The 27,586-nt window shown below is 36.4% G+C and overlaps 1 protein-coding gene across 1 annotated transcript in view; it reads left to right on the forward strand.

Annotated features, from left to right (window-relative positions):
* FTO (FTO alpha-ketoglutarate dependent dioxygenase) overlaps positions 1 to 27,586 on the forward strand; it is a 188,245-nt gene that overhangs the window by 15,301 nt on the left and 145,358 nt on the right. Inside the window, exons 4-6 of the mRNA XM_054389571.1 lie at positions 4,376 to 4,455; positions 5,230 to 5,373; positions 12,473 to 12,592. Coding sequence (XP_054245546.1) covers positions 4,376 to 4,455; positions 5,230 to 5,373; positions 12,473 to 12,592 — 344 coding nt within the window. The remainder of the gene's footprint in view (positions 1 to 4,375; positions 4,456 to 5,229; positions 5,374 to 12,472; positions 12,593 to 27,586) is intronic.

A 27,586-nucleotide genomic window follows, 5' to 3' on the forward strand; every position in this document is an offset into this window, starting at 1 on the left:
TAAAATGCAGTCTTAAATTTACACCTGAGTTCTCAGCAGTCCTTTTCAGATGTCATTCCAAGCCATAAATAGGTGGTACTAAACATGACGTGATCAAATCCATTCTTCGCATTAGCTGTTAAAATAATATAAATGTGTTTTGTTTGAGCAAAACCAAACAATCACTTTCAGTAAGACAGATTTTTTTTTTTTTTTTAATTTTTGTAAGGTTTAGTTTTCCTTGTATGAAGAAAACAGATTTGGTGAATGACTGCAAATCGGCTGCCTAAATACTCAAATCTGAACTTTATATCACTCATGAAACGGAAACACTTTAGCTCAATTTAGAATAATATATTGGTCTGCAGAGGAAGTGCATACTGAACCCTGCTGTCTCAAGTACACAGTCAAGGGGTGTCTAATATGAAACGTGTTGGGTGCATGCAATAAATCCAAAATGCGTGGAGGTGAGCAAAGGGCCCCATCTGCTCTGTCCTAGAGCATGCTTAACTAGGGTTGTCATGGTCTTACTATTAAATTGGAATCTTTCCCCTAATCTTTGACTTAGACATGACCAGATTTGCAAGCAGATTTACAATTTTCGCTAATTTTCCTACCATGACTTCAAAACACATTTAACAAAAATACATTCTGGACTTTTTCAAAGGGAGATTTACTTTTCTGCAGCTGTTTCCCGTAGATCAAGCTCTTGCTTGAAGGTTAGGTTTTTAAAACAGCATGAAGATGAACTTGGAATCTTAAACCGCTCCCTACCCCCAGCAAATGATAGTTCAAGAAGCATCAAAAAATTTTCATAACCAACCAGAAGTAGGATGCACACATTGCAGAGGTTGGCTTGTGGTTAAAGATAAGTATTTAATGGAAACACTTCCACATGTATATAGTGGCTCATTAAACTATTTCTAGATACTCGATCTGCTTCTATTTCCACAAAATAACTTGAACCCTCTTTGCTCTCCAGCATCTTGAATGTGTTGGAGTTTTTTAACCCCTCCCCCCCCCCCTTTTTTTTTTTCTTATAGTCCACATTTAATCCAAATGTTACATTCCTTGATTATTAAGACTTCAAACCCCAGATATGTTATTTGTTGTTACTCAACTTTGATCATGGAGTTTGGCGAATCCCAGGATCCTTAATTTTTATTTTTTTGTTTTGTTTGCCCTTTTAATTCATTGTGTTTTCCTTGTGCATGCTTTTATGGTTTAAAAACTAAAAATATTTCTTAATTAGGGACAGATCATCCCTCTAGCTCTCTATTGTGAAAGTATAATTCTACTGACTCATAATTTCTTGGAGAAGTAGACATACCTTCCTGGTGTTTTTGCTGACATACCTACAGTAAAATAAATTCGGTTAGTTGTTCTGTTGAAGCATTGTGTGCAGCTGGATACAAGTAGAACTGGAAATAGGAGGAAAAGCATTTTTGTGCTTTTGAGAATTGCACTGTAATATGTTGAAAAAGAAAAAGATTTCTTTTTGTTTATGGTAGTTGAGAAAAGTAATAGAACAAGTCTCTTTCACTTTTGTTTATAATTTTTTGTGGTGTTTAGAATATCAAAGCTTTTGCCAATGCTTTAAACCCCACTGTACCTTTTGTCATTTTATGAAGCTGATAAAAAGACAAATGTCTGAAATGTTTATGAAGAACACTTGAAGGAGGATAGAAAATATTATATAAACCTGTGTGGCTAATTCTGAGAGTGTTTTCCATTGTGATTTGTGTTTTCCTGGGAGGTACTTAACTAGAAATAATATTTGGGACCTTTACTCCCTGCTTAAAGGGTTGACTAAGAATTAATATCCTTTCCTTTCTTTCTGCTTTGTATTTATGTCATAATAGTCTGCAGTGACATGGGTCTACACTAATTTTTTTCTCAAACCAGTACCTCTTCTCACCTCACTGATAATTAGTTAAGTGTATACATACACATGATCCATTAGTCTGTTCATTTGACAAAGGCTATGCAATCACAGGGTTCTCTGTTTCTTCTGGTGGTCCCCAGGTAATTCAGCTGTCCAGAAGAAAGCGTACAGTGAAGTGTGCACAGAGCAGGGACAGGGACTGATAACAGGATCAGAGAGTTAAAAAGACATGCTCCTAAAATTTAAAATAGAATGTGCTCCATCCAAATTCTGAAATTCATCTGCTGGCTGTGAATCTCTGTCTGATAGGGGCATCCACACAGAGAATAGTAGTCTGCATCTGATAGTAGTGGAGTGGTCAAGTGCATTATCTTATGACTTTTTAGTACTTTATCTGGAAAGTCAAAATTAGACCTCCAAATTATTTAAAAAGACTCAGTTGATAATTTTATTTTCCAGGGTGGCTTCAGCCACCTGTACACAATCCTACATGTGATTAATTTTGTTTAATAAATCTTGCCTCAGCCATGCAGATAATTCATTGGGAAATGACAGGCAGAAAGTAATAGAAATGAAAGAATAAAACAATCCATGCAAAAGAAATAAGGATTTTGCCATGTACACATATGCAGGAAATAGTCTTGTTTTTTAGATGCTCTACCTCAGACAGAAAAATTGCTATTTTTCCTGGCATTGAAACACCAAGTGACTGCTACCAAGTTGTGTTCCTTTGAATGCAAACAAGCCCTTTGCAATGTTGTCAGCAGTTTGGAAAAACTCATTTGTGCATTACAGTGCCTGAAGTAATCATCCACATTTACACAGTGACTGGTGCCTCAATGGTATCCTGAGAATACAGGTCAATGTGAATAGCTTCGATGTGTGTGATGAGGCTTTGGTTCAGGATAGCTCTCTTTGGTCAGCATAGTGCTCTAGCATGTCTTAGACCTTATTAGTTCTTCTTGATTGTTTTCCAGGACTGGTATTTTAAATGTGGATATTTTGTAGCCTTTTAAAATTCGTAAATAAAAAGCCTGATAAAAATTCAGAAAAATATTCTATGCAAGCAATGCCTTTTTTTTCCATAGGCATGGGAAAGCTTTGGGAGAGGAGTGCTCATGTAAGCAGAAATTTGTAGTCCAGTTTCCAAAACTTCTTTCTTATGTAGTAGTAAGTTAATTGGTATATGCATCCCATAAGCATCCATATAGAAGGCAAGACTGTTTTAAGGAGAAGGGATTCCTGAAATCATACTAAATGCATTGCTAAGTTTGTGTTAATGGTGATTTAAAATAAAAAGTAATTTCTCATATGCATTACACAGTACACAGTGGGAATTTGTTTTTGTAAGATACAGAAATCACATGTGCCTGCCATGGTTGTTTGCAATTGGTGACAAGATAAGGGCCAACTGTTCTGTGGCAGAAAAGACTCTATGTTGGCTCTTACCTCACCACACCTGTCTGACAGATAACTTGCCTGCATGCAGTCTTCCAAAGCAGGACTGATACATACATTTCTACTTTTATATGCATGTATTTTATGTGATGTATAGTACTGGAGAGGCTGTGGTTTTGTTTTCCAAACCTCATCAATCATATAAAATTGACATTAACACTGTATGTGTTGTATTTTACCTAAAACCACAAGGGCACTGTGATAGTTTAGACATGGGTGTCCAAGGAAGGTAACAGTTCTGGTTTGGCTCTAAAACCAAACTATTAACCTGCATATAGTGTTCTGTATCTGAATAAAAGCTTTTGTTGCCAAATGGACAATGGCCAATTTAACAAAGGGTGCTTTTTCTTTTCAATCAATATATCTTTAGAAGAAAAAGAAAAATCTTAACTGTAATCTTTTGAGACCTAGAATGTATTTTTCAAATATCCTTTCAGGCATGCAATCCATGAAGCTTCAACTATTTTTGTACAATTACAGTTTCCGATGAACTATAAACTCTTAAATTAAAATTACAGGCTTCTTTCTAAGAGTAATAAAGGATTAGAGACAGTTGGAAGCAATTTCAAGGGGGAGCGCCACAATGAAAGATTTGCCAAGGCTTTGAATGAAGGTGCAAATCTAAATGTAATACTTCAGTGCTTTATTTGCTACATTAAATGCACCACAGAGAATGGGTCCTGAATTGGAGTGGTGGAAGTGTTTAGACTTGTTTTCTGTTGTAATTCTTCTTGAAACTGATGGCGATATTTCAATATTGCAATGACCCAAGGTAACAGTTCAGTGGCCCTTGCAAGATGTGGCTTTATGCAATTTAACCCTCATACATTTTATGTAGGAAATTGCTTTTTCTTGTGGTGTTCTCTTTGTTTTCTAGTGGGTGTTTTTCATCATAGTTATTATGCTCTTTGAAGATACTACTGTCTGACTAGCTTCTCTAATTTTTTTTTTCTTTTAATGCTTAATGTAGTGTTCTTGATTCATATTCATCCAGAATAAGTTTTATTAAGTGTAATTTCCTCCTGTACTTAAGTTTTTCTCATCTGTCCCTAGATGATCTCAATGTAACACATCAGCATTGTGTTCTCGCTGGTTATTCACCTCGATTCAGCTCAACTCACAGAGTGGCAGATGTAAGTATCAAAAATAGTTTGCTGTTTGGTCATTCGTAAAACTTAACGTTCTAGCACCGTGTATGTAGCATCATGTTCTCTTGTCTAGAACTGTGGTTCATGGTTGTGACTCAAACTGCTGTTTTTTATTTTTTAACTGAGGTAGCCTTGCTTCTGTATTTTAGTTTGCCTGAATTTAGTTAGGCATACAAGATACAGAGTAAGAATGTACTGGGCCACACCTCATGGATTACTCATGAAGTAGAGAAGCAACTGCATTTTTACCTGAAATATTTTTAAACCTTTTTGCTGTGCACATATCCAGTTGGAAGCTCAATATTCCCAATGAGTTAGAAATATTCAAAACACATCTGTCAGCTGTGTCCACTGACAAAAATGGCCTTTAGGAGGTCAGAACAGCTATAAACAGTCATGAATATGCTTTAAATTGGATCCTTCTGTGCATCTGAGGATTGAAAAGGCAAAAAAGTGATAGAGTCCCTTGTTTCAGAGTCATTCTGAGATAAAAAGGCTTTTGCTAACACAGTCTATGCTGTATTAGTTGGCTAGATTGTGGTGGATTAGTCTTTTACATAATTTATATCAATAACTATATGGACAATCTAGGAGCCACAACACTTGTTCAAAAGATTGCAAAATAAAGTTACAGAAATACATTCCTTCTGCTCTTTCAGTTTGATTTTTTCAAAAGCAAAAAGTTTGGTGTATTTGAAAAAAATATATAAATTCTGAAGTGGCTATATATATATTTTTTTCCCCATTGTATCTTTATAGTGTTCAAGAGGAACATTGGAATATATATTTGGACAATGCAAATTGGCACTCCAGAATTTACAAACTGGTTCTGATTCAACAGCTTTATCTTTGAAATCACTGGAACCTGCAGTTGTGAAGCAAGTAGAAGAAATACATAATGAGGTGAGATGATCTGCACTGAAAATGCTTTGACCAGGTTCTGAGAGATGCAGTCTGCTTCTGGAGTTAATGGCAATTAAGTGTGTTCTGCTGCTCACAGGCATTGCTCTGTATAAGTTTGAAATGTTTTTTTACGACCTTTTAACATGGGTACAGTAATTCAGATACACTTAATTCCTGTGTAGTTTTCAATTTTCCTTCTTTAGATCCCTCTGCTGGTAGAGTATAAGAGTAGTTTTAATAGCATTACATGAAATCTGATGGTGTGGTGGACAAACCAGACTACTCTAGCACTTCTTTAACAGGAAAAAAACCAGAAGGAAAGAGCAGGTAGAATTTTTCAGTTGCTGGTCAGGTGTTTGACAGTGTTTTTACAGAATGCCAGGTATGGTGTGATTTTAAGTATCTGCTTTAAAGTATATTCTGAAGAAAATATAATGGAAATAATTGTGAGGAGCATCCTAAAGCAGGTCATTCTGTGCTACAAAATATGCAAGTGTAACCATGCACTTTCACAGGATTCCTCTGAAACTGGCGGTGGGTTTTTTATGTGGAGTACGGATCTGTACTCTTAAACACATGGACTCAACAAATGAACTGAAAATATCAGACGGTGTTTTGGGCAACTGTGTAAGCAGGTAATTTTTCCTCAGGCGTGGAAGTAGACAGTATCACAAAAAAATGTAATTTGGCTTACTCTGTGTTAGTGGATAGTGTCAGGAATTTGACACAATGGAGCAGATCTTCTTTCAAGGGCAGTGTTGCTGTAAATCATAAATTTAGTAGTTCTTTAAAAAAAAGTAGAAAAATGTAGTCAAGGCCTTATATTAGGAGTTTAAAATGACAGATTGTTTAGTGGGTTTGGAAATCTGTCCTACCTGAAAAAGCTTTCAGCTGTTCCTAACTATACCTTTGATGATCATCTCTTTTCAAAATAGCAACTTTCTGAGTCACTTTTTTGCTTAAATTTCAGTGTGTTTTTTTTAAACAATCCTGCATTCACACATTTAGTGGGAGCTGTGCTGTATTTCTACTAAGATAAATATGATCATTTTAGAAGCTATACACTACACAGGTAACTTTTGCTCAAAATAGAGTTTGTGTAAACTGTTTAAATTGCTGTCTGCTGAAGAATTTAATATTCTACGTTCTTACTAAAACTTCCTAAAACTCATCTTCTGCTTACAGTTGCTAAAATTTGGTGTAGTGATGGCAAAAGATTCGCACCCTTTACTTTTAGCAAAACAGCTCCTAGAGCAATTTAAAGAAGTCTGATGCATGCAGGGTTTTACAAAACATCAATCAGGCTCAGTCCATAAAACTACACGCATATGTGCTTCGCCCAGCAAGGACCACATGCGCAGCTGGTGTAAATTTGCACGGCTCCTTTAACATCAAAGGCATGTGCCGTGTACATCAGGTGAGAGACTAGCCCCTGGTGTTTGCAGTCACCTGAATAATTTTGCTATGTGACATACAGGGATGTTTCCTGTTACCCAGATGGGATATACTGTAACAGCAATCATTGCTTAGCCTGTATATATTGCACACTTAGATGTAGTAGACACATTGGATCTATATTTCATTTGAGAAGAGAATATTCACTCACTACTTTTCATTTTTATTTTTTTTTTATTCTAAGGTCATTCTTTCACTTCAGGGATAATTTCTGTGTTTTGAAGTGCTACTTAGATTTCATTTGTTTGCTACTTAGGCAGAATTACTAGTGGCTTATCACTGTGGTAAACGCACATTTCTTTTTCAAGCATCACTGAACTGAAAACATACCTGTGAGGCTAATGCACCTTTTTTTGCATATAAAAGCTTCCTACCTTCTTTTACTCACTGTAGGATAATTCTTTGTATTTTCAGGTACTAATACATGTTTTAGCTTTATATTTTCACAGGCAGGTGAGGAAGATATTTTGTTTCTTTAACGAATCAAACTGTTTACTGATGAAAATGAGTCTTGCATTTGATCCATTTAATCAGGATTTGCTCAGTGTTGTTTTTTTTTTCCCCTTAGTTTGTTAGTGATTTTAAATAAGACAAAATCACAAAAAAAGGCCAAACATAGAATTAACAAACTGCCCACCCAATTTTGCCTGTGCATTTATGTCTGATACAATGATTTCCATGCTAGTTCTAAAATTTTTGGTGACTTTTTTTTCTATTTATCTGGATCAAAGATCATGATCTTGACATTAGGTAGTACTCTCATCTCTTTAAGTGTTGCTAAATGTGTATTTTATTTTCAAATATTGTCATAACTGAAGTTCTTCAGAGAATTTAACTTAGATGCTTAAATGCATTCATTGTTCAAGATTCTTTATCTTCCTGAAAGGGTACAGGTTGGGTTTTTTTTTAACCCCTCTTGCTGGCATCTCTGAAGTCATCAGAGGACATTAAACAACAGAACCATCACAGTGCCATCAGGCTACGTGTGACTAAGCTAAAACATAGCAGTTTAGCACAGATTCACAGTCTGTGCTCAAATTAGCTGCTTTGCCAAATGAGGCCTGGATGAATTGTCTGTATCTGCTAGAGGAAAAAAGCTTAAGAGCACGTCTGAAAGAATGAGGTATGGTTCTGTGCCTTCACTTCTGTATTCCTGGATAGGAAAATTGACTTGCTGTGCTAATAAAGTGGGTTTGAACTGAAGATCTGAAGCACAGGTGGAGACTTTGCTTTTTCTGGTTTTGTGTTGGGCAGAGAAACCTGTAGAAGAAGTATAGGTAAGTATCTAGGGGATGTCTTTACTGATGTTAGGTTTCACAGAGTTTATTTGTCAGAGCCCTGTTTTGAATGTCTTGACAGAGGTACTTCTGTCAAAAAAGTAAAATAGCAACCTGAGAAGATTTTTAGCATCTCTAGCAGGCAGATAGGTAGAACTTCAAAATTTCTTTAGGCTTCGCTTTGTTACCTGGTCTCTCTCCCTCAAACAGCCTTCAAAGGAATATCTGAGTAATGGTAAGGTATGTGCTGTTTGTTAGCTGGTGAGTCACTTCACTCCCAGTATGTACTTTGTAGCTGTAAGTAAAGATAACCTTAATTAAGAGTGTTCACGTGCTGCTTGTCTGGGTAACTTATGGGCTAGAAGTCTGAACAAATACTTCAGTGGCAGGGTATCTGAGGAACAGAGTGTAACAGGGTGAACAGAAGTGATTACCTAGATGGCTGTGAAGTACAGTAGCCTAACAAGGCACACACAGAGTTAGAGACTGAAGTTGCCCTTTAAGCGATGAGATTGCAGTTTGGCCTGTAATAATTCATCCTGAAATAAACGATCTTGCAGAGTTCACTGAATGTGAACCTCTTGCTCTTACTGAATCACACTTGGCTTTCCAGTATATATACAGCTGCTGAGTATCCCAAACAGCAACAAGGAACCAGGGAAAACCTGTTGGCAAGTATATGCTTTTAAAATTAATAAAACATTGCTGGACAGATGATGTAAATGTTTATACATATAAAAATAAATCTGCAGAAAGGATCGTTGCCAGTCTATTCTTTGCATTTCAAAGAAAAAATATTTCTCTTCCTCTGAGTACTGCAAAATCTGGTAACAGCTCATGTTGTGCGAGGTGGCTTCACAGCTTCTTTATTTAACAACGCCAAACTAATAATCATATGTTCTCTATGACTAGTGTCAGCTGTTTTAACATCTGGGGATGGTTTTGAAGACATGGCAGGTTTCAAAATAAGTACTCAGGTTTTAAAGTTAATGAATTGTCCTTGTCAAAGATTTTGCTCAGCCTTGATTATCATATCCTGTTTGCCATGAGTAAAACTCAAGGCTGAACTGGCTACTCTGTTGCTTGTGAGGGACAGTCAATTTTGCTTACATCAAATCTATTTTTTTGGCAGGAGTAGATAATTTAAGTGTGGTGAATGAATGATGTAGCAAAGTCTGGGGTAGCTGAGTTGAAGGTATATGGTGTTAGACATTGAGGTCACTCCTGAGAAAGGGTAGTGGTGTCTACAGCCAAAGGAAGGTTAATATGGTTAGCACATCAGTGGAAGCTGACAGCCTGGTTGGTGGCTAGCTAGTACAGCAGAGAGAAAATATGGATCACCTACATGTGTGGCTTTTAATAACCATTATTTTAAAATAATTGACTGAGGAGCACTGTCTCACAAAATGTCAAATGCTACTCTTGGCCTTTTACTACTCAGTATTGACTATAACCTAAAATTGGCCTTTAATCATTATTTAAAGAACAACTTAAAAATATGTTGAGGTTAGACATATGGGGCCTGATTCTGAGCTTACTTGCACTGTTATGAGTTGAAAATTAATTAGAATATGAAAATTGTTCCTCAAACAGCATATATATTTTTATGCGTTAATATGTTTCAGCTTTGTCCTGTCCAGTCACGTAAAAGACTTTCTAATGATAATTTAAGTTCTCTCTTAAACATGGAAGTCTCCAAATCAAATCTCATTGATGAAATCCTTTGCCAGAGCTATTAACTTGAGAGTTTTGTCACAGGAGATGAATGTTCTGTAACTTCAGTTCTGCTAAGGCTAGAACTGATCTTTTTGTCTCTCTGGTGTTTACTCTTTTGGGTTTTTTCCTGGTACAGCTCCTCCTGCTCATGGAAGGAGACAAGCCAACAAAAGTGTCTTCCTGCTACAGGAAAAGCTATTCCTGAATAGCATTCAATGAAAGCAAGAGGACACAGAGCTTCTAAGAGAACTTGGAAAACAGAAAACATACGTTCTTGTTAAAACATCTACTTAGTAATGCATATGGTATAAAAATTGTTCATGTGTTAATTGAAAATACGAAGCAAACATAACATAACTGGAATCTGGAGAATTCTAGCATAACTAAGTATTGATGCTTGTATGTATCTAAACCAAGAATAGAGTGGTGGTGAAATATCACCATTGATTTCTTCGAGATGATGTTTTTTTTTCCCCCTAAAATCAACAGTTATCTGTTCAGAGGTGATAATTCAGGGTAGTCATTTGTCAAGCAGCTTGATGGCTAGGTTGATGGGTGAAACATAATTTTTATTCCCCAACTCTCATTTTATTAATGCAGTTTAGAGCTAAATGGAGACTTTGTGAGATGATTGTGGACCAGAGTTTGAGAGCCCTAGTAAATGGTAGTCCATGTCATTAAACAGATGCTTGTTATTATTTGGTACACTCTGACCTCTGATGAGGCCAGCTAATCCCGCAGAAAATTAACTAGCCTGTTGCTAAACTTTACCTCTTCCACTTAAAAGCCAGCTGTTGTGTGTCAAGTTGTGTATTCTGTACTGAACTGAGATATATTTAAAATTTGACTGAAATTACATAATTAGTGTAACAAATCAATATGACTAGTCAAAAATCAGAGTAACTGGAATACTCTTGTGGTGATGAGGCATATTGTAACACTGATTTGAAATTTTTTTTTTTTCATTGATTATTGGCCTCCTGTGATTCAGTTCATGAAATATGTTTGCCAGACATCTTGTATTCTAGCCTTTCCATGTTAGATGCTAGCAGAAACAACAAGTGTGGAGAGAAGAAAGCATGGAGTGCTTAAAACTCTGCTCAAACTGTCAATATGCTCAGCCTTCCCCAGACTGCGCATACTGGTTTTTAGGAAACCATAACTTCATACCTCATTAGTACTGTGGAGGAAGCAAAGTTCCCGTCAGCTTTTCTCAGGAAGGATGATATCAAACTTCTGTGCTAAAAAGTCTCTAGGCTACCAATCAGGTTTTTTGAAAATGTTTTAACATCTATGTCTGCCAACTACTGATGCTGCTATATTTTACCAACAAAGTTGCTTTAATATTCTTTTTTTATATACTTCAAATTTAAATATCTTCTATTGTAATCTTTAGCATATATTGACCAAACAGTTAATGTCATGTGGAACACATTCAGATTTCTGTAGCCATTCTGTTCACTCTTGCAGGAAAGAAAGCTTAGGTGACAGCTTTGGGCAGTTCTCTTTATTCTTTCACCTTGGCAGGTTGTCTTTGTTTTGCATCATTGGAGCTGAGCAGATATAAACAGAAACTTCTTTGTGGTACAAATAATGATTAAAGCAGCTTTGAACTCAGTGTGAAACATAACTACCACAACAAAGATAAATACAGAATCCTTAAGACCAGAGCTATGAGTTACCTTTAAAGGAAAAAAGGCTCAGTGGATATTAGGATAAATGGAATTATTTTGCTTAAATAATATTTGAATTATGTATTTATATTCTGTTTTAGTCAGCTAATACTTATCTTAAAACTGATGGGCCATTCCTATATGATTTTTTATTTTTTTTTTAACTTCCACTAGTAAAGTGTTTTCCTTTGCTGTTTTTGATATTTTAAATACAAATATTAGCCTATGCCCGATGGGCTTCTTGCTGCTTCAGTGGGGGATTTGTTTTCTTTTTAAAGCACAGTTTCCGCACAAGCTTTGTATTAGAAAACTCTGTTGCTTCAGATGCCCCAAACCCCTGCTCTTTCTCCTGTGGGTTGTGGACTTGATCTGTGTCACTGGAGGCTGGTATGGTGGTGTGTCCAGCACATGGGAAACATGAAATGTAAGCAGCCAGGATCCCCCTGCTTCCACTGCCTCAGGCTTTTGCCAGGATCCAGCTGATCCAAATGAGACTCTGAGTCCCTGTGACAACCAGAGGGCTGGGGGAAGAATGAGAAGCTATCCTTTATTATAATGGTGCTCTTTCATTCCATAGCAACTGACTAGGCTGCATACTAGCAATCTTATCACTGCAAGGTTTTCCAGTCTTTTATATAACTGAAATAGTTTAAAACCCACAGTGTTAATCAATATAAGCTGGAGTCGATGCATGTTTGGCTGAATTGTGAGTAACCCCAAGCTTGTCATGGTCTTTGTACATGTAGCATACAAGAGTTGTATGTTGCACCTCCAGGTTTGAAGGGAGTAGCTTGGGTCACAAATTCATGTGGAATAGAAATGCAATAAGCAACCGGACGCATTTACAAATAAGTACTTGGATAACCTTCTCCTTTTCTATTTCATTATTCAGGTATAACTGCATTCATGCATTATACCATATGTGACCCAAATAATGAACATAAATGTTTGCATTATCATTTGTTTTTTATCTTGCAGGTTGAATTTGAGTGGCTTAGGCAGTTCTGGTTTCAAGGCAAGCGGTATTTGAAGTGCACTGATTGGTGGCTTAAGCCTATAGCTAAATTGGAAGAATTTTGGAGAAAAATGGAGATTATGGTAAGAACTACTTTTAAAGTCTAAAACCTCTAGAACTTAATTCTGAGAGCACTGACAATTATGGTTTTAATTGTACTGTAGTAACAGGGTTTAAAATCTATTCAGAACATATGAAAAATAGAATCAATGTCAGCCTGCCACTGCCTTGTCTTATGTTTCTCCCCAGTAGCCAGAAGATATGTGAGCAAAATAAGATCCAAACCCCCAAGATTTTAATTATTTCCTGACTTTTCTTGGTTTTAAAGTTTGACAGCCTCATAAGCTGACAGTCATATATTACATTACACCAATTAGTTCACGACACTGTGCATTGTTGGTTTATTCATACAACACCAGGACAGATAACAGCAATGGCAAATGTATCTGAGGACACTTGAGAGTGAAATCTGATGATCTGGAGGTACAACTATGTGTCTGTAGTCCACCTACATGCTTGTACCATAAACTAGAACCAACAAGATGAGATTAGTTTCTTGAGTAATTGTTGTGATCTTGATTGCTGTATACTTGACAGTACATCAGTGCTTTCCTTGAAGACAGACTCAGTGACAAGTACTGTCAGCCCTCTTGCTGTTGCTGTCCAAGTTAGAGACTCCTTTGGGAGACTGTGATACAATCGCCAGTGTGCCTACTTCTACATTTGTACACAAACATGTCTTATTCATATCATTGTCTGCATTAGAAGGTTCTTTTCAGTCATTTTTTGCTGGTAACAGCATAAGTCTCAATTCGTAGTCAGTTTGGACAAGTTCCTAATGTGACTGAGGAAGTGGAATATGATTTGTAGTGGAGATGTTTTTGAATCTCTGGAGGCATGGTGTAACAAGAGTATGCTCTTGGGTTTGGAGGGAAGTTGTGTGACTTATTACCTTCTCAGACATTGTCAGCTTGGTGTCAGACTTGGATAAGACTTACGGAAAAGTGGAGCATTCATTTGTGAAATGAGTTGCTATAAGGAATTGGTGAACACTAAACCTTCCTACAAAAGGATATAAATTATTTATCACTTGCTTATATGTTGTTTGTTTGTTTGGGGTTTTTTCATCATTTTTGTGTTCTTATGTGCTCACATTCACTGTTGTAATTCTAAAGAAATCTTTTGGCTTGCTTTTCTTTCAAGCGACAACTCAGTCTCTTGTAACACAGCCTTAGATGAGGTAGAGGCGAGAACATTTGATTGTTTTATATCCATTGTGTGTTGAGAACATGGAAAAACAGCAAACTCGGGAATCCTCAAGGGTTTGGTTTTCTGCAGTTGGTGTGACATTACCATGTGGCTCTAATTAGAAACACGGTGGCGTCAGTGTATCTCCTTTCAACAGGCCTCGGAATGATATTTATCAGCAAACTGAAAGTTTGGCCAAGACAGAAGCTGCTTCTAATTTAAAATTTAAAAATTGCTTTAATGTTTTATGACTTATAATATATTAATCACGATTAATTTCAGCTATTGAAGGAGACAGAAGAGAATGTTAATTGAGAATGTCTGTTTTGTTGCTAGTCTCTGAGTAAATTTGATGCTTACTGTATTTGGGACTTGGAGGTAGGGTGGGTGGTTTTGGATGTAATCTACATTTTGTCCTTTACTATGTCACAAAATGACAGTAGGGGGCAATGTTGAGCCGCAGTTTAATGCAACAACGGGAACTGACTTCATAAAAATACATAGAAACGTAGCATTAACATCAAGAATTATCCCTGTTGCTTCAAGTTAGCTGTAATCTCTAAGATTCCATAACACAGGAAATCAATTGCAGGTTAACAAATTCAACAGCAATTTAACATAAAAAGTGCAGTGTTTTGGTGCATGCTTAGCTTCTACAGCACGAAGTTAAATCAAAAAGGTATTTCTGAAGGTATCCAGTCATCTACAGGCAATTTTTATTTTCTACAAATTTATAATTTTAGCTGGATGACTCTGTAAAAAAAAAAAAGAAAACTCAAAATGCTGAAAGTAAAAATGTCTTAGAATTGTTGATTTTGTCTGAGAAATATTTAAGCAACATATTTTTCTTAGTGTGTGAGCTGAACAACTCTTGACTTTTTTGTTGTTATTTGTGTCTTGAGTGATGTAAAAGTCAGTTTTGGGGTCCCTGTGTGCCTTTCTCCCCCCCTTCCCCCCTTGTTTACTAAAACATTCACAAAGAAGAAAAGAAAGTTACCAAAATAATTTCTGACTCTGTTAATTGTGGTTACTTCAGTGTCACAGCAGACTATGATACTGCCAGAAGTTTAATCCAGTGTCTTAAAAGCTTTGGACTCTCTTTAATATTTTTGTACATTATAGCAAGCACACAATTTTATCATAATGTTTATTCCTGGCATTTCTTTCCCTGAGGATAGTTTTACTTAGAGCTCTCTCTTGTGATGTAAATGTTAAACCTTTCATTTGAATGACATTCTGATAAAACATCACATTTCCCCCAATATTACCTCATGAATTTATGAACCATTAAATCCAAAGCAGTTTAACCAATCTTTTTCTCTTCCTTCCCCTGCTGCCCCCCCTTGAAAATATGAAGGCTATTCAAATGTTTGAGGGTTGTTATTTTTTTTAAAAGTCATTCAAGATTAACACGTTATCACCTGCAACATCAGGATAAATGCTTGCTGAATTCAAAGGGAGAGTTACCATTTGAAAAAAGACTGTACAAGCTTTGCTTTCTGGGTAAAGAGAAGTCTGAAAAGCTGAAATCTCATGTGATGTGAGGAAGTCTTGCTGTAGCTGTTCTGAGATTCAGTGGAGAGACAATTTGTCTCTCAGGGTCTGATATCATGCAAACCTTGCAATCTGACATTTATTTTAGCTGTGAAAGTCTTTTAACACTCTACCAAATCAGTAAGAACTGCTGAAATCCTATGGGCGTCTTTGGTTTATTTTATTTATTTATATGTAAAATGTAAATCATTTAATCGTTTATGTTTGTGGAATAAAAAGTAAACAATACATGATTATACTTAAGTATTGACTCTATAAAGACTGTTGTAGCATATCTAGACTTCTTTTCAAAAATCAAATAAAATAAATTAAGACCCTGGTAGTGCTATATGGTGTGAATTGTATTTCCTGCTTTGACAGTCCATTTAGCAATGTAGCAATGTATTTATATGGCAGTTGGCCTTAATAACCTTTATTGACTTTAGTGGGTAAGAGCCAAGAGTGGGATTATTAAAATGTATCAGTTTCATTGTAGTATAAAATCACAACATATATAATTATGTTAGGTAGGCTAGGCTCCATTTAATCCCACCTATTTATGCAGGAATTTGGCAAGATGAAAAAAACTGTAGATCTGAAGTAGCAAGAAGAGTATGACTGATTTGGAGTTATATTTATAACAACAGAACCCTTTGCCTCCATAAAGGGTCTTACTTAAAGGAATGAAACATAGATGGTAAAGGACTGGTGTTTTTTAATGGTATAGCTGAAACACAAGTAATGGTCACACCATTTTTTTCACTGTTTGGCACCCTAAAACACAGCTAATGATAATGAAATGCAGTGCACCTTTTAATTTATAAACAGAGGAAAAGCAGAAGTGGGCACCTTCTGACTAGTTACAATGAGCAAAGTGGCATTTCACACACTGATGTCCCTGCACAGCTTTTGTTTTGATTTCTAAACCTTTTTTTAACCTTTAATAGTCATGTTGTTATTACTGTTGTTCTCAGTGGTGTGCTTCTATCAGTTTATACAGCCAACTTGAAATCTGAGAGCAAGGTTGTTTTCTTGTAAAATTATTTTTCTTTCCTTTTTGAGGTCTATTTCATTATTCACTACTATTGCTACATATGAAGTATGTCATAGTTTCAGGGGCTCATAGCCTGACAGTTAGAATTGAGTCTGGGCTGAAACTTGAGGTACAAAACCTCAGCCCAAGGCCATAATATATATATATATATATTTTTAATCCCCCAAATTATAACAAGGGTTTAAATATGTATTTAAATCAGAATATTGCAGTTCCAGAAGAACCATGAAAAGCTTTAAGACCAATTATGCCTTTAAAATAGAACCTCTGAGCTTTGTAGACTTTGGCACTTTAAACAGCTAAGCAATTACATTTTTAGACTAGCTGCTGTGATCACAAACAGGTTGGCTGGTTGTTTAGCTTTTTCTCAGAAAATGCAAACAACTGACATTTGAATTGGTTTGACCTTGTCAGCCGAAACTCAAGAAATTCTGAGGTATTATTTTATTTCCTTCTTTAGCTTTCCCATTCAGCTCAGAAAGTGCAGCATCAGGCTCTTTATTGGAGTGCCATGCAATGATGTGTGATCCTATTTGCCTAATGAGCTGTGAAAAGTAGGCACAACATGGCAGCTCAAAGACCCAAATTTTAGTCATGTTTCTTGTCTTTTGGGGCTCTTCTTATCTGTGTAGGCCAGATCCTTTAAATAAATGTATTTTGGGCAGTTTATATTTTATGTACACAAGGAGTCAGATGTTTCTGGAAATGTACCTTTTATCTTAAACAACAACAACAAAACCTGATCCTGATCCTGAGGACTTGGTTTTTATTTAAATAAATAAATATTTGAATATTATTCTTTCTTTAAATATATTTTTGGACCCTAATCATTCTAGCTGTCAGAAATGGGAGAAGACATTCAGCATTGTGTGTAGCAGAATCACTACCAATCTTTTTGCCTTCTTTCCTTTTTTTTTTTTTTCTTTAAAAAAAAAAAAAGTTGTATTGCACATCTTTCAGAAAAAAAAATATTTGCAATTCTGAGGGAATTCAGACTTAAGCTTCCAAAACAAAGTGTGTGCTGAAAGCACAAAGGACTGTGTTTATGATTCTCTTTGAAGTGTTTTTGCAACAGGATAAGGAAAATTTTAGAAACTCTCTGATAGTGTTCAGGGTAAATACTTAAACCCCTTTAGAGAATTTCACACACAGATACTGTGCAGCAGAAAAAAGGATACTTATGTTTCCTAAAGCTGCTACAGCCTACAGCTTTGTACTTAAAGACAGAGGTGTTGAATAGAATTCTACTGAGGATACATCCAGTGACAATATCTACAGGAACATCAGAGCAAACCAGTGGATAGCATTTTCTATTTTTAACCCTTATGTGAGCTGGTTGAGATCTATGCTGTGTTGATATGAACTACTGTAGCATTTCAGTTATAAACTGGAATTGTTGAAAGGGCAGTCTTCCAACTCATACAGCATACTGTGAGAATGACACTGAAAACATTCAGGTTTAGCATAAACTGGCATAAGCCAGGAAAAGTTAAGGACAGTTTCTGCCCTATGGGAAGGTGAGATGTGTTTCTGACAGCACAAATGGGAGGACCATGGGTGGCTTGTGCAGCTGTGCATGTGGTGTGGCTGATGGTGTGTGCTGTACCAGATGGCTCAAAGGAGGTGGGTGTGCTGTGCCATTCTGCTTTCCCTTCCCGGTGGATTTGCACCAGTTACAAGGTTGATGTTTGTAGGTGTTCTTGTGCATACCACAGTATCTTAGTGAGCTTCTGGATGACTAGAATTCTGCTGTCTTGTGCTTAACCCTTACTGTAATAGGGCTGCTTTTACTGTATTTTTATACCATTGGATGTGTATGATTGTGTGTAGTATATACATGTACTTGCATGTGAAATGGGTTGTTCAATATTAAAACCATAAGTATATGTAATACACAATCAGCAGAAACTGAAGATTTTGCATCTAAGTTAGACTCCAGTCTTGTATTTGAATTGTGTACATGGCTCTCTTTGTCCCGGCTGAGCGCTGCAGGTAAAGGTGCTCTCAGAGTGGATAGGCTAACAGAAATGGTCTATAGTGTGCAAGTACATGCTTCTGCACACACCTGCATACACAACTATGTTGGAAATTTTATCTGTGTCAATCTTATGTAACTTCTGGATCATAAATTTACAGTTAGAGAAGATATTTATGGGGAGTGAGCAGTGGGGACAAATGCTTGCAGTTCTTGGCAGCAGGAATACGCTAAGAAAAGAGTTTAGAAAGCATCGGACTGTGTTTGGTAATACTGCCAGTCTCACAGTGTGTGGCAGAGAGGAAAAAGTTTAGATTGTAGTTCCTGCTGCAGCCCTGTGCATCCAGTGTCTGTCTTGGAACGTTATTTTAGAGCCTGGTCTTATCCTCTTTTGGTAATGGCAACCATGTGATTGATTTCAGTGAAAGCAGATTTGGTGTGGTGAGGCTACCGTGGATTGTATAAAAAGGTGTGCTGTTTCCATCTCTTTTTTTTTTTCCCGAATCTTAGGTGGACATATACTGGAATAACAAAAGATCTTCTTATCAGCAGGATATTTATCAAGGCTTATTATTTGCTGTGGAAATACTGAAGTAGTAGTATCGTGCTATTGTTTTATTAGTCCAATTATTCTTTGCAAAGCCTTTTGTAGAAACCTATTTCATAGATTCATAGGATACCAGGTTGGAAGAGACCCCAAGGATCATCTAGTCCAACCTTTCAGGATAAGAACATTTCCTAGTAGAAAATGGAGTAAAAGGCCATATTTGAAAACTGTGAATAACATTTATTGAAAAGAAAATTATTCTGTATCTTTTAACTTTTGGTATCTGTATGTTATACAAAACTTGGTTAACTGTAGTTGAAGTGGTTTCTAGTTCTCATTTATGCAATCGTAGAAGTGGTCATTGTAGAGTTTATGAATTTGTACATTTGTATCTGCGTGTTTATGGACACGCTACATAGATATGGAAAAAAATTGGTTTGGTGCTCAAACTGTGAATTACAGTGGTTTGGCAGGAGCAATTCTTACTGTGTTTGCTATAAACTGGGAAAAGTTGTGATTCTAAATGCAAGTGAAAACAAATGGCAGTTTGACTAAAAGGCAACCATCTACTTTGCTATGATTGTACTTTTTTTTTTTCTAGAGTGCAACTAGTGTTGCTAAACATGATTTTATTACTATTGTATTTTAGTGGCTATGTAACCACTGTAAAATGGAATACAGCTGGTTTACTTTCCAAATGGCTTTTGCAAGCAAGAGAAGAGATATCTTCCAAAAAAGCTTCCATGACTGCATTGCTACTTTTTTCTTTCCTATTGTATCCTCAGTCCTAACAAGATCATGGGTGAACAGTGTTTTTGCAATGTGTTTTTTAACAGTTACTTCATCCTTGATCAAAATTACAGCTCTCATTTTATATCTAAAGAAATAAAACTTGACTTCGGCACTTGCCATGGAAAGCATTATGGTATGACTGATTATGTGCAAATTCTTTCACTGACCCTTTATTTAACTTGTGCAAGTGACTTAAGTGTGGTTTTCAAATTCAGCGTGGAAATCAAAATGTTGAGGTCTTACTTTGGTTTTAGATTGCAGAGTACTTCTGATCTTAAATTCCTCACCAATAAAATGAGGCTATGATTTTTCCTGTGACTAAAAAAGGTTTACTTACTGGCTATGTGCTAGGGAGAGAACATTTGGCAGTAGAAGGAACCCAATGAATTTCTGCCTCCCCCTGCCATGATTGGAAATTACAGAATTTGGGCCACATCTAAGTTTTGGGGGGTTTAAAATTTAATTAATTATTTTCATATAGACAAGTTCTGTCCATTTAAGTAAGACAGAAGGAGCTTACTGTGTTTTGGCTGACCTCCATTGTCTCCTGGCAGTTCCAAGTTGTAGCTCTCAGGAGCTGAATCTTTTTTTCACTTTTCATTTCTTGCTACACATGCTTCTGCATAATAATCCTGAAGCTGTAGACATAATATGTTTACTATACTGCAGTAAGAAGATAATTACTGGCTTTTCTCAAATGTCTCTAGTTAACATCAGGTTTTGGCAGTTCTCCTTGGGCTGCGAGTGAATCTGAATTCTATATAATTCCCACAGCAGAGGCTTGAATATAAAGTTTAAGTGTAGCAAATCTTGTAAATTGTTCCTGTAAAATAATGTGATTGTTTATCACAATCAGACTAATGGCTTCTCCTTTCATAGGATTCATTTTGAATTTCTGTAATATAACAGAATGATTAAGGGAATGGTGAGAACAGATTGGTGCTTGTGAATAGGAATGGCATCAGAGAAGCTGTGCTCAAAATGAATCTGTCTTCATGCTTAGCATGCACAATTCTGCAGAGTGCACTATTAATAGCTGGGAGTATTGTATCAGTTCATGTTGCCTAGCTGCCTAGGGATCAATATAATTGTGTAATAAACTGAAGTGATTATTCTATTTTTATGTGTGTATATATATGTATGCATATATACACTGCTAATAATTATATTTTAGCTCGATCTTCATGCTGCGTGATACGTGCTAATGGATTAAAGCTTCACTAGCCAGATGGAAGGTCAATTGTTTTGTCAATGCTGTGGTGGGACACAGCTCAGATAAGTGACCTATAAGACTTTTCTTGTTATCCAAACACACAGCAGAGTAAATTTACTCGTCGTCCTTTACTGATGCTTCTCATATTCTGTCCAATGTCATGCTTCCATTTAATGAAACAGGAGTTTTTGTGCTGAAATAATTTTAACAGAATTCACTCCTTTGCTCAAAACTAATGATTGGTTATGTTGCTGATGGAAGATTTGGACAGAAATTAAGGTCGGCCTGTACAAACCAAATAAGAGTGATGATGTGTAGTACCAAAGTACACAAAGGTTGGACTTCCCAGAATTCCTTGAGCCCATAGAGCATCTGAAAATCTTTCAGCAGCTAAGCTCTATATTTCTGTCTCCTCTTACAGAGGATAGGAAGGAACACCATGGCATTACATGTGCAGTGGTAATACATTTATCCCCAAGAAAGCAGGGATGAAATAATATGAAATTAATTCTGTATTGCATTTATGTAGATGCTCCTTGCAAAAGCCAATACAAGTCCTGCCTCTATCTTAGTCTGAAATGTTATGATGCTTTTAAAAGGATTTAAAATATACATAATTAGGATTATTACAATTTCTCAACTTTATGAAAGTCTTCTCCCACAAGTGATCCCGTCATTAATGGAAACCTACAGTGACTGACTTTGTCTCTCAGAGGAATGACAATAGAGAAAGGAGAGGTTACCATGTAATTATAGTTTTTACAGTCAGGGCTTTTCAGGCCATTATTCCATTACTGATCTTTTGTTGGCTTTCACGCAGGGCATACATAAAACATTCATGGGTCAATTCCGCAGGTGGTTATTGTGCTAAAGGAATTGTGAATTTACAATATGAAAACTTAGGAATCTAGTGGGGAGGGAGAAAGCTGGGTGAAACCACAGATGAATCAGTCTTAAACTCTCAAAACTTGCAAAAATATTGAACAAAACAAAGTTCCATTGCTTTACCTAAGAAATCCTACTGCTAAAAGAAACAGAATACGGGACTGTTTTCTCAATTTTTTTAAAATTTATTTTCTTTTTGTCTTCAACATTTTCTTGTTAAATGCAAAATACTGTAATTGAATCACAGTATTAGCTGGCTTTCCCCAACAAAACAGCAGATTTAGACACTTTGCTTCTATTTTCAAAAGTAATATATATAGAGAGAATGCAAAGACAAAAAATTGAGCACATAGATGTATAATCCCAGAGGAATAAACTGAGTTCTACTAGGCAAGCTGAAAGCTGATTAAAATATTTCTCTTCCTTTGGGTATGCAACAGCTTTTGATGATGGAGAATGTATTAATATTCAGCTTAGCTGCTTGTCGACACTTCAGACAGGTCCCAGGAAAGACTCTGATACTGACCAGGTTTTCTTACTCTGCCAGAAATCTTTATGAGACACAGAGCAGCAGCCTTGTACTGGCAAAAGCCAAGATAAAAATAATGCTATTTAGCTATGTCTTTATTTTAGAAATTGCCTTTTGCCATTTTGAAAGTATTGAAACCTTTTAAGAGTTCTTTTAATGATATAAACTACTTTTAGGTACAACAAAGGGAAAATATTAACCTCAGTTGTTTTAAAATAAAGCTGATGTAATCTATTAAATTTTAAAATCTGTTTATCTGAGTTGTTTGTAAGTGTACAAAGATGCCAGTACTAACACCAGTGACCGACATTTTTGGAAAGGGCATTTCTGCTGCAACCATTTTTATAACAGATCTGAGGTGCTGGGGTAGTGTTCCCTTAACTTCATCTGTTCCCCTGTAATATAATACTGACTTTCCAGACAAGAATGAGGTGTAAACAGCTGTTTTATCAGCTGATACTTCTTCTGTTCTTTTGTTGGCCTGCTGACATGTGGGGTGTTTGCTTTTTCCCCTTCCTCAGTGACTAAATATATACAGTATCACAGGAAAACATGTCATATGTTGTGTGAGGTGCCTTTAGCACGGCTCCAGGGCTAAATACTTTCTGTAATAGGTGAAAGAGCATGGCTTAATCAGCTTAGTTAACTTAATTAAGCTGTGCTTTTTCTCATGGTACACAGCCTTAAAGTGTATTTAGTTTAGCAACTGTATTGCGTAGTTGTGGAATGACACAAGGTTGGAGAAATCTTGTGGATTTTTATAGTGGGCTTGGAAAATGTGAAATTTACTAGTTATTCTGCCATGAGAAGAAGTGAATTCAAGGAGTGGGTGTTTTTACTGAAGATTTAAAGGAGAAATTTTAATGCAGTTTAGATTGCAAAGGCCTCTTAAGCTAAGAAAGTCTACTTTCCTTTGTTTGTTTGTTTTTCTTTCTCCCCATCTAATTTTAATATTCCTATATATTGGAAGAGATGTCCGTGTTAATCCCAGCCTCACTCTGCCTGCTTGGAGACATACTGCCAGATTCTGTGATGCTACCTTTTATCATTCTTTGGAAGTGTGATGTAGCTGAGGCTGTGGACCTTCTCTCCTCTGAGCTCTGTGTCTCAGTAGAAAATACAAGTTAACATAATTGAACTGAGTTACTCTTCCTTGACACGAGTTGTTCTTTACGTTTGTCATGAGCTACTTCTTGTTAAAGAAAAGGTCTGATTTTTCTCTTGGGGAAGCACTGGGATCCTGGTCCTAGTGGAACCCTCCTGTCTGGGAGGTTAGAGGAGGAGAATGATTAGCAAGGTATAGACACAGCTGGAAACAATATGCATCTGTCATGTCAGAAGCCATAATGCTGAGTCCTACTTCACATCTCATTTGATTCATCCAATACATTAATGTTTACTTATTTACTTAGCCATACAGGTTTTTGAAAGATTAAAGTGTGGGTGAAAAAGCAATCAGGATAGTAGACTGCAGATGCAGTTGGACAAGGAAGGAGTGGCAGCAGGTACCCAGAGCCAGTGCAAATGTGGGATAGAAGGAATAGGAACCATCCAGGTGTTAGAATAACAGGACCAAAGGCAATGCGAGTGAGGACTCCTGCAAAGGGAGTTTTGAACCACTGCAGTGGTTGGAAGACTTGAAACTGAATGTGTAGGTAGAATGGACCTTTGGGTACAGTGGGAATAGAAAACAAACATCTCAGCAGGAAAAATTTTGGAGATCGAGAAAGAGTAGGAAAGGATAACAAAAGCTCTCGGATGAAGAGTGACGTGGTTTGAGACAGAATAGAAGCAGCTTTGCAGTGGGGGAAGTGGTTATGGGGAAGATGGCAGAAGACAGGTAGCTTTATGGTTCTTTTAAAGCAGAATCTTGTGGCTGGTGGTTTATTTTCATCCCTCTAGAAAAGTATGTGTTTTGCTAGAAATTTCTTCATTGATGCTTTTGTACCATAATAATGCTTTAATATGCTACTGAGTTATGCTACAGAACCAAATAAGACAGAAATAGTCCTTCTTTAAACAAAAATTTAGTCACTTAAACTGTGTTTAAAAATGTTTGATTTTAATGAAACAAACATAAAATTAACCAGAAAAAAAAAATCAAGATTATATACACATAGTTTTTTAACAATTAAAAAAAATGCATATTATGTTTAAAATGTGTGGATTACATTTGTTTGTTTTTTATGCGTAAACATGTAGGTGCACCCCCACACACATTTGTATACACAGAGGGAATGAATTTTAACTGTATAAGTACTGAGCTGTTCTCTGTAATGTTTGAAGTTGTAGATCTTCCTGAACTGATACAATATGTTTAGTTTCTCATCTCAGTACCTCCCACTGCTTGGGCATAATTCTATGGTAGACTTGTAGACTTCAGTGTTTCTTGATTATATGGGGTGTTATAATTTCCTGATGACTGGTTATGTAATTTATAATGCAGAGGGTGTTAATCCTTTGGTGATTAACACTCTATTTGAATTACTGGAGGTCAAAGGTACATTCTTTTACTGGTGAGGGTGGTGGTTTTGTTGTTTGTTTTTTTTTTTTCCTCAGTGTTTCTTCCTTTGTTTTATTTATTTAGTTCCACTAAAACTTTTGTTACCTGTCTTATCTGAAAATTACTTAGAGATAATTTGAAGTCAGGGGAGGAAAGGAGTATCCTTTTTCCTTAGGGACGCAAGTCTGTTGAAGCTGTGGCCGTTAAGACATGGATTCTCTTTGCAGTGAATAGGTTCTCCAGAAATCTTCCATCTAAAACTAGTGAAAAAGCTCTTAGGTGAAAGAAGCATTGCCAAAAGCACAGGGAAGAAGGCATTTCCTATGTAGCCTCTAAAAGACTAGATACCTGCCTGTGTCTCATTCTAAGCTGTTTTGGAGAGATTTATTAAAGAAAAAAGTATATAAGTGTGTATGTGTATATATATACACATATGTATAAAACTGCCTATATTTATAGATCAACACACACGCTTTAAAATGTGTAAATATATATGGCTGTCCTTTCAGGTGATTTGAAGATAACAGTAGAGATTTCTGTCCAGCAGCTGTCTCCCAATAATTGCGTTTTCAGAATTATGGAGCTATATTGAAAGCCTTCAATCCTTCCACAGATTGTGGCTGCACAGAAGTTACCCTTACGCTAATATTTCAAGTTTTTCTCTAAATCCCACGGTTTCTTTTGTGTTTTGATGAGCTGTGTTCCTTGCTGGCCTAGAGCTGATGAGAGGAAAGCAGTGAAGGCTTTTTTGATGTTTTGTTTTCACACAGTTCTAGAATTGTGTAACTATTCCTACATCTCCAGGAGAATTAAGTCATGTTCACATTTTCTTAGTTGCTGTGTTCAACTGCAAGGACTCTTCAGTGGTCTGCAGCAAATATGGGGGTTTACTGAGGATGCTGTCACAGTGGCTTTGCTCTTCTCTGTAAAGATGATCATGGTACTTTCCTTGACTACAAATGCTGAGGTACATATTCCACCTGGAGGTTTCAGAGTTTTTTCACTGGCATTTTTCCACTCTAAAACCTCTCTGACAGTACCTGAAACTGCTAGAAGCCAATTAGGGGAGAAACGTTGATATGTAGTGGTCCTCCACAATGTTTAGCACTTGTGTATTGCATAGAATCAATAAAGGTGGCCACAGAGCAAGGAAAGAAATGTTAATTGTTAAGAAGCAAAAAATGAGCACAGCTCATTGGGTGAGGTTAGTGTTTGAAGCTTTAGGATGTTCTCAGCTGGAATGACACTACTCTTGGAGACTGTGAAGGGATAGGATGGGTCTCCCTCTACATATTCCAGTAGAGGGACAGCTGATCTGGACTTGGTGTTTTAAGAACACTCATCATCAGAATAGGCCAATCAGGTGTAACAATGTGTGTTTTGCAGAGCTCTAACAGGAGTTCACTGGTTAAGGCTTTGTTTTAATTCATTTACCTGCTATGGGCTTAATTCCTGAACTATTGGATGAAGTTATTCAATCTGTCAGTAACTTTAAATATATTTTAATAAGTTACTTTTTATCTACATACTAAATCTGTGGGTGTTTTGATGTTGCTGTACAGCAGATAGGATAACTATGAAGTGGAAGCACAGTGCTAAGATGTGTCTGTCCAGCTACTCACTCGATCTTGTTTTACTGTTTGCCATGTGCTAGCTTTCTCTCTACGTTTCTCTCTGGTGTTTTGCTCAGAGCTCTGTGAGGTGCTAAGATTAGGGCTGGTTTGCTTTTGTCGTAATCTTTCATGTTTACTGTGACAGATAGGTGAAAAAGTAGTATTTGTTCTGCTCCAGCATGCAAGGAATCTAGCTCAGACACTGAGGACAATTAGTCCTGTGTTATGGGATAGAAGCTGACATGCTAAAGTTTTAAGGGACGTTTTTCCTGTACGTGCTCCAGGGAGAGCTCTGCATACAGCACTGTTCCTTCCTCCATGACTTCTCTGTTTGAGATTAACTGCTGCTTCCATTCAGTTGCTGGCCTGTGGTTAGCTTTATTTCACTTGTACAAATACTGAACACTGCACTGGCTTCGTTCCTTCTGTGTTTTTGTTCCTTTAGGGTTTCACTTATATTTCAATACTTCCATTTGCACTTAATGTTCTGCAGAGAGATTGTGAGTAGTCTGCTATCCACAAAATATATGGAAAGCATAAGAACTTGAAGGAGAGTTCAGTAGGAGGCAGAATTAAAAGTCAAAATGGTTTTGTGAATGGAGCAGAGAAAGAAATTGGGAGGAAATAACTTTCAGGAAAGAGGGAGGAACAAGGAATAGAAACAACTGTAAAAGGGAAGATAGTATAACGAAGTGAGAGAAGGGTTAAAAATAGAGATAAATGGAAAAAAATATAATGAAAATATAAAGAATTTTGAACATGCAAGAGAGTGTAACATGAAAGTACTAATAAATTAGAGAACATCTGTGCTTTATAAACTTTATTTGTAGTCAGCATAATGAAATTAATGTGAAAGTTGATCTCTCATCTTTCAAAATTATTTTTCCTTTCCTTCATGTTACTCCTCGAAGTTAGAAATACCACAGTAAGTGATAGAAGAGGAAAGAGAAACTAGGCAGGTATATTCTTTTTATGGATCAAAATAACTGCAAGGTATTAGTACAAAGACCTGAATTTTCATCTATGAAACTTTAACTTGTTGGCTGCAGCATTTTATAGGGTCTTGCTCTGGAAAAATGAAATAATTAAACTACCAATAACAAATGCAGCTACTTAAAGATGTGACTTTTGTGTGAATGTATTATTTCACTGTATACATAAAAAACTAGTTTTTTGTTTGCTGAC

This window comes from Indicator indicator, chromosome 19 (assembly GCF_027791375.1).
Source record: "Indicator indicator isolate 239-I01 chromosome 19, UM_Iind_1.1, whole genome shotgun sequence".
Classification (NCBI taxonomy): Eukaryota; Metazoa; Chordata; class Aves; order Piciformes; family Indicatoridae; genus Indicator; species Indicator indicator.